The 7,226-nt window shown below is 41.7% G+C and overlaps 1 protein-coding gene across 1 annotated transcript in view; it reads left to right on the top strand.

Moving 5' to 3' along the window:
- The window catches only part of Il17rd (interleukin 17 receptor D), an 82,423-nt gene that overhangs the window by 53,589 nt on the left and 21,608 nt on the right, over window positions 1–7,226 (top strand). The window contains exons 6-7 of the mRNA XM_013030734.1: window positions 2,079–2,123; window positions 2,238–2,389. Coding sequence (XP_012886188.1) covers window positions 2,079–2,123; window positions 2,238–2,389 — 197 coding nt within the window. The remainder of the gene's footprint in view (window positions 1–2,078; window positions 2,124–2,237; window positions 2,390–7,226) is intronic.

Raw genomic sequence — 7,226 nt, 5'->3', positions numbered from 1 at the left:
TTTTTCTTTTTTCTTATGTGGTGCTGAGGAATCGAACCCAGGGCCTCATGCATGCAAGGCAAGCGCTCTACCACTGAGCCATCTTCCCAGCCCCCAAATGTGATTTTTTTTTTTAAATATTTTTTTTTTGTTGTTGTTGTTGGTCGTAGGGCCTGAACTCTGGGCCTGGGGGCTGTCCCTCAGATCTTCAACTGTAGACTAGCGCTTTACCATTTGAGCTTCAGCCTCTCTTCCAGCTTTCTCTACTTATGTGGTGCTGAGGAATCGAACCGAGAGCCTCATGCATGCAAGGCAAGCACTCTACCACTGAGCCACCTTCCCAGCCCCATCCAAATGTGATTTTTTAAAATTTTTTAATATTTATTTATTTATTTATTGGGTCTGGTCGTGGGGTCTGAACTCTGGGCCTGGGCACTCACCCTCAGCTCTTCAGCTCAAGGCTAGCACTCTACCACTTGAGCCACAGCGCTACTTCTGGCTTTTTTCTTTTTTGCTTATGTGGTGCTGAGGAATCGAACCCAGGGCCTCATGCATGTAAGGCAAGCGCTCTACCACTGAGCCACCTTCCCAGCCCCCAAATGTGATTTTTTTTAAAAGCAGGAATAAAAATTTTAGATAGCTGGTCACTGATGTTCCACGCTTGTGATCTTAGCTACTCAGGAGGCCGAGATCTGAGGATCAAGGTTCAAGGCCAACCATGGCAGAAAAGTTCAAGAGACTTATCTGCAATTAATCAGCAAAAAAACCAGAAATGGAGCTTTAAGTGGTATAGCACCATCTTTGAGCATAAACCTAAGGGACAATGTCCAGGCTCTGATTTCAAGTTCCAATATCAATACACACACACACACACACACACACACACACACACACACACACGAGTTGACTCAAGGGTTAATGGTACGATCATGAAATGATTATGAATAATACCTGTCATCAGGAGGGTAGTCAAAAGTAGATTAAATTTAAGCAGGGTTCTCAAGATGATCTCTTTCTAGATTTCACATGAATGTACCAAGCTCTGTTCTAAATGCTTCCAATTTTCAATATAGTTTATCTCTATGACAACCTTATGAGGAAACAATCCTCTCTATAAGTGTGTGATGGGGTTTGAACCCTAGCGCTGGGATTTGAACCCTAAAGACCAGCTGTAGAGTCCATAATCCAAACCACAAGCTATTCTGGGTTCTAGTAGCTCACCATTCCCAGCTCTCCTGTACCTGTCCTGTCTCCTTAATCTTCCAGACTTTACTGCTTTCAAACTTGGTATCCAGTCATTCTGCAACCTGCAGTAGTGCCTACTGCTTCCTGATCAGTCCTATCTGACAATCCAAGGGTAGTCAGCTGACAGTCCATTTTGAAATTCTCTCTGTGATCTGGTTGCAGTCCTTCTCGGTGAGATTTTTGGCTTTCACGATAGCCTGCATCTACATTTCCCTTTGTAGAATTCTTTTTTACTTTGTGCCAATATTGGGGTTTGAACACAGGGCCTTAACTTTCCTACTCAAGAATGGCACTCTACCATTTGAGCCACAGGTTCACTTTTGGCTTTTTGCTGGTTTAATGGGAGATAAGAATCTCACAGACCTCCTGCCTGCACTAGCTTTGAAACAATCTTCAGATCTCAGCCTCCTGACTAGCTAGGATTACAGATATGAGCCATTAGTACCTGGCTAGGATTTTATGTTAGATCACTCTGAAGATTAAAATAACCTTGCGCAGCTACTAGAGCCACACTAAAATGCTTTTGTGCAAAGACAGCAAAAACAGGACCTCTATATTGATAGAAACATGAACAGTTTTAAAACTGCTCTAGGCCTCCTGCCTTCCTGACAAGCTTTCAAAAGTAACTTTACATTGTTTCCATTCATGTGGCAAAACTACACTACATTAATATTTTTATATTGGACTATTAAATTTTCACGAGATAGAACTGCACTGTGGTGAAAATCATTGTTGGATTGTTATATTTTGTACCCTTGCCAGTAATACCATGCCCCATACTGTTATATTTTATTGCATTGTTGGATAGAGACAATGTTAAATTGTTCTAAATCAAAAAATCTCTCTTTTATTAGCCTGTGAGCTATTGTTACAACCAGACAACCTGGCCTGTAAACCCTGTAAGTAGAGCTGTTCTTATCTATGTTGTCCCTGGGATGGTGTCCTGCCTGAGCTTCCTCTGGGCTGCCTCTGAGTCCTTCTAGATACTGACTCTGAGTCTTCCTCTCTCCTAGTCTGGAAGCCTCGGAACCTGAACATCACCCAGCATGGTTCAGATATGCAGGTGTCCTTCGACCCTGCTCCACACAGCTTTGGCTTTCATTTCTTCTACCTTCATTACAAGCTCAAGCATGAAGGACCTTTCAGGAGAAAGACTTGTAAGCAGGTGAGCAGCCATGTGGATGTCAAGAGCCCAGTGTGTTTCAGAGTGATTCCTCGGCCCTGGAATCCACATAGCACAATGTGAACTGTTGGCTCTGATGGTCAGTAGATATTGAACAATGGTTATTGCTAGATACGTCTCTTTTATTGTTGTCCTATTGTTCCTTCCTCCCTGGTTATTTACTTCTCAGCTGTTTACTAATGGATCAAATGAATTCATATTTATTTCTTGTGGGTTTTTTTGGGGGGATTATTAGTTTTTTTTTTGGCAGTCGTGGGCCTGAACTCTGGGCCTGGGAGCCATCCCTCAGCTCTTCAGCTCAAGGCTAGCATTCTATCACTTGAGCCACAGGGTCACTTCCAGCTTTTTCTGCTTATGTGGTGCTGAGGAATGGAACCCAGGGCCTCACGCGTGTGACGCAAGCACTCTACCACTGAGCCACCTTCCCAGCTCTTGTTAGGTGTTTTGTTTGATATTGTGCTTTGAACTCAGGGCCTTTCACTTGGCAAATGCTCTACCACTTAAGCCACTTGTCCAGCCCTATTTGTTGTTGTCTTGTTCTATGTGGTAAACATTCATCAGATCTCAACGTGAGGCAGATAATTAGGCTTTCTTTTCTCTAAATCCTTACCACTGCATGAAACAAAGACTACTGTCATACTCTCACCCCCTGCTATCTTTACCATTGGGAAACCAAGGAAGTCACTTGACTTGCTCAAGGTCACACAGAAACACCACTAACCAAACCACAAGCAATTTAAATACTGTACCATTGACTTTATCATAGGTGAAGGTTAAATAGAAACTCAGCCATCAACATCTGAAACTAAAGCTGATCAGAGGAGTAGGAATGTTTCATGGCAGTACAAAGGATGATCAGATCACTCCGTGCAAGTACCGAGAGATTTTTTTGCTTTTGCTTTTTGTTGTTGTTTTTCCAATTTACTCTATTGTTTTACAGGTGATATATGGCGGGGTTACCTTTACATACATCAGAAAATAAGTACATCTCCTATTGCGTAGTGTCATCTGTTCCCTCATTCACTCCCATTCCCTCTCTCCTATCTCCATCCATGAGTTGCATAGTTCACTTTCATCAGTGTCCAGTGCAGCCAGTGCACTCCACTGCTACACATTTTCACCCTTTTCCCTTGGATTCTATACCCTTCCCCCATCGTCCCTCAGATGTAGATGTAGATGGAATACATCCTATACAAGGTAAAGAATACAGAGTCAACAAAGAAAGAAAAAACAAATTAAGAAAAAAATCATTTGTTTCCATATCTTTGGAGTTTGTTTCAGTATATATATTATTTTATATAAATATAAGGGGCGCTTGGTTATTGCACCTTTGTGATTCTCTCCTCAGATTCTTTTTTTGTGATTCTCTTTTGGTCTCACTATATGTGGGTATCTAGAATTCTCTGTATTTTGTCATTGTAGATACAATTACTGTATATCAGGGAGATCATGCCCTGTTTGTCTCTCTCATCCTGGCTTACCTCACTTAATATGATTTATTCTAGTTCCATCCATTTCCCTACAGATGATATTTTATTCTTTCTAAAAAATGGCCATGTAAAATTCCATTGTATATAAGTACCGCATTTTTTAGATCTGCTCATCCATTGTGGGGCATCTGGGCTATTTCCATATTTTAACTATTGTGAATAGTGCAGCAATGAACATGGATGTGCAGGTGTCTTTATCATCCTGACTCATGATGCTTAGGGTAGATGTCCAGGAGTGGTACAGCTGAGTCATAAGTAAGGTCTACGTTTTTTTGAGGAATCTCCAGACTGCTTTCCATAGTAGTTGTACTAGTTTACATTTCCACTAGCAGTGAAGTAGTGTTCTTTTGTCCCCATATCCCGCCAGCATTTGTTGTTAGAATTCAAAATCTTGGCTAATCTAACTGGAGTAAGATGGTATTTCGGGGTTCTTTTGGTTTGCATTTCCTCTATGGCCAGGGATGATGAGCATTTCTTCATGTGTTTCTTTTACCTCTTTTTTTTTTTTTTTGAGAGGGTGGGGGTTGGTCATGGGGATTGAACTCTAGGTGCTGTCCCTGAGCTCTTCAGCTCAAGGCTAGCGCTCTACCACTTGAACCACAGTACCACTTCTGGTTTTCTGGTGATTTATTGGAGATAAGAGTCTCATGGACTTTCCTGCCCAGGCTGGTTTTGAACTGCAATCCTCAGCTCTCAGCCTCCTGAGGAGCTAGGATTACAGACATGAGCCACTGGGGCCCAGTTCCTCATGTGTTTGCCATTTGTACCACTTCTTCGGAGAAATCTCTATTTAGCTCCCTTGCTCATTTAGTAATATGTTTATTAGGTTTGGGAGGGGTTACCTTCTTGAGCTCCTCATATATATTGGCTATTAGGCTTATGTCTGATATATTGCTGGTAGAGATATTTTCCCAATTTGTTGGCTGTCTTTCTAGCTTAGTAACCATGTCCTTAGCTGTGCAGAAACTTTTCTATTTATTTATTCATTTATGTCAATCATGGGGCCTGAACTCTGGGCCTGGGTGCTGTCCCTCAGCTCTTTAGTCAAGGTTAGCACTCTACCACTTGAGCCACAGCCTCACTTCCTGCTTTTCCTGCTTATGTGGTGCTGAGGAGTCAAACCCAGGGCCTCATACATGCAAGGCAAGCACTGTACCACTGAGCCACCTTTCCAGCCCAGAAAGTTTTTATTTTAATGTAGTTCCACTTGTTGAGTCTCTCTTATTTGTTATGATCCTGGGACTCTTATTCAGGAAGTTTCTGCCTATACCTATAAGTTCTAATTCTCTCTTGCAGTAGTTTCAGAGTTTCAAGTCTGACATTGAGGTCTGAATTGATGTTGGTGTATGGTGACAAGCAGGGATCCACTTTTAGTTTTCTGCATGTGGCTGCCCTGTTTTCCCAACAGCAATTGTTGAAAAGGCTATGTTTTTTCCATGTATGACTTTGGCTCCTTTGTTGAATATCAGATGATTGTGGTTTTATTTCTGAGTCTTTTAATCTGCTCCATTGGTTTTTGGGTCTATGTTTTTTGTTTTTTTTTGGGGGGTGGGCGGTCGTGGGGCCTGAACTCTGGGCCTGGGCACTGTCCCTCAGCTCTTCAGCTCAAGGCTAGAACTCTACCACTTGAGCCAAAGCACCACTTCTGGCTTTTTTCTTTTTGCTTATGTGGTGCTGAGGAATTGAACTCAGGGCCTCAGGCATGCAAGGCAAGTGCTTTACCACTGAGCCACCTTCCCAGCCCCATGGGTCTATGTTTGTGTCAATACCAAAATGTTTTTCTTATTATGGCTCTGTAGCAGAGTTTGAAATCTGGTATTGTGATACTTACTGCATTGTTTATTTTGCCTGGAATTGATTTGGCTATTCTAGGTCTTTGGTTGTTCCATATGTTTTTTGTTTTTTTTTGTCGGTCGTGGGGCTTGAACTCTGGGCCTGGGCGCTGTCCCTCAGCTCTTCAGCTCAAGGCGAGTGCTCTACCACTTGAGCTACAGCGCCACTTCCGGTTTTCTGGTGGTTTATTGGAGATAGGAGTCTCACGGTCTCTCCTGCCCGGGCTGGCTTTGAACCTCGATCCTCAGATCTCAGCCTCCTGAGTAGCTAGGATTACAGGCGTGAGCCACCAGCGCCCGGCTCCATATAGTTTTTTAAAAAATCGTTTTCTCTATCTGAGTAAAGAATGTCATTAGGATTTTGATGGGGATTGTATTGAATTTGTATATTTGTTTTTGGCAGTATGGTTATTTTTCACAGTATTGATTCTACCTATCTATGAACATGAAAGATCTTTCTATTTCCTGGTATGCTCTTTGATTTCTTTCTTAGATTTTTATAGTTTTTGCTATAAAGATCTTTTACATCTTTGGTTAGGTTGATTCCTAGGTATTTTTCTTTGTTGAGGTTATTGCAAATGGAGTTGTTTTCATAATTTCCCTTTCTCCTTGTTCATTGTTGGCATACAGAAGGGCTACTGATTTGTTGGTTAATTTTGTATCTTGTTACTTTGCTGAAGTAGTTGATTAGCTCTAGGAGTTTGGGGGTATAGCATTTAGGTCCTTTATGTATTAGATCATGTCATCTACAAATAGTTAATTTCTTCTTTCCCTATGTGAATCCCTTTAATATCCTTTTCTTGCCTTAGTGCTCTGTCTAGGAATTGCAGAACTATACTGGAGAGGAGTGGAAAGTGTGGGCATCCTTACCTTGTTCCTGGTTTTAAGGGAAATGATTTTAGTTTTTCCTCATTTAGTATGTTGATTGGTCTGCCATACTAAAAACATTTATTGTTTTAAGGAATGTTCCTTCTATTCCTAGTTTCTCCAAAGCTTTTAACATGAATGGATGTTGTATTTTGTCAAAGACTTTTTCTGCATCAATTGAGATGATCATGTGGTTCTTGTCCTTGGCTCTGTTGACTTGGTTCCATTTATTAATTTGTGTATGTTAAACCAGCCTTGCATCTGTGGGATGAAGCCTACTTGGTAATAATGTATGATTTTGTATTTGTTTCTGAATTCTGTTGGCTAATTTTTGTTGTTGTTGTTCATAGAGCTTGAACTCTGGGCTTGGGTGCTGTCCCTGCGCTCTTTAGCTCAAGGCGAGCACTCTATCACTTGAGCCACAGTGCCACTTATGGTTTTCTATTGCTTTATTGGAGATAAGAGTCTCATGGACTTTCCTGCCCGGGCTGGCTTTGAACTGCGATCCTCAGATCTCAGCCTCCTGAGTAGCTAGGATTACAGGCGTGAGCCATGGGCGCCTGGCTTGGCTAATTTTTTATTGAGGGGCTTTGCATCTGTGTTCATCAGAGAAATTGGTCTATAGTTCTC

The sequence above is a fragment of the Dipodomys ordii genome, unplaced genomic scaffold (genome assembly GCF_000151885.1).
Source record: "Dipodomys ordii isolate 6190 unplaced genomic scaffold, Dord_2.0 Scaffold132, whole genome shotgun sequence".
Classification (NCBI taxonomy): Eukaryota; Metazoa; Chordata; class Mammalia; order Rodentia; family Heteromyidae; genus Dipodomys; species Dipodomys ordii.
Note: the sequence above shows the minus strand (reverse complement) of the source record. Positions and strands in the feature narration are given on the sequence as shown.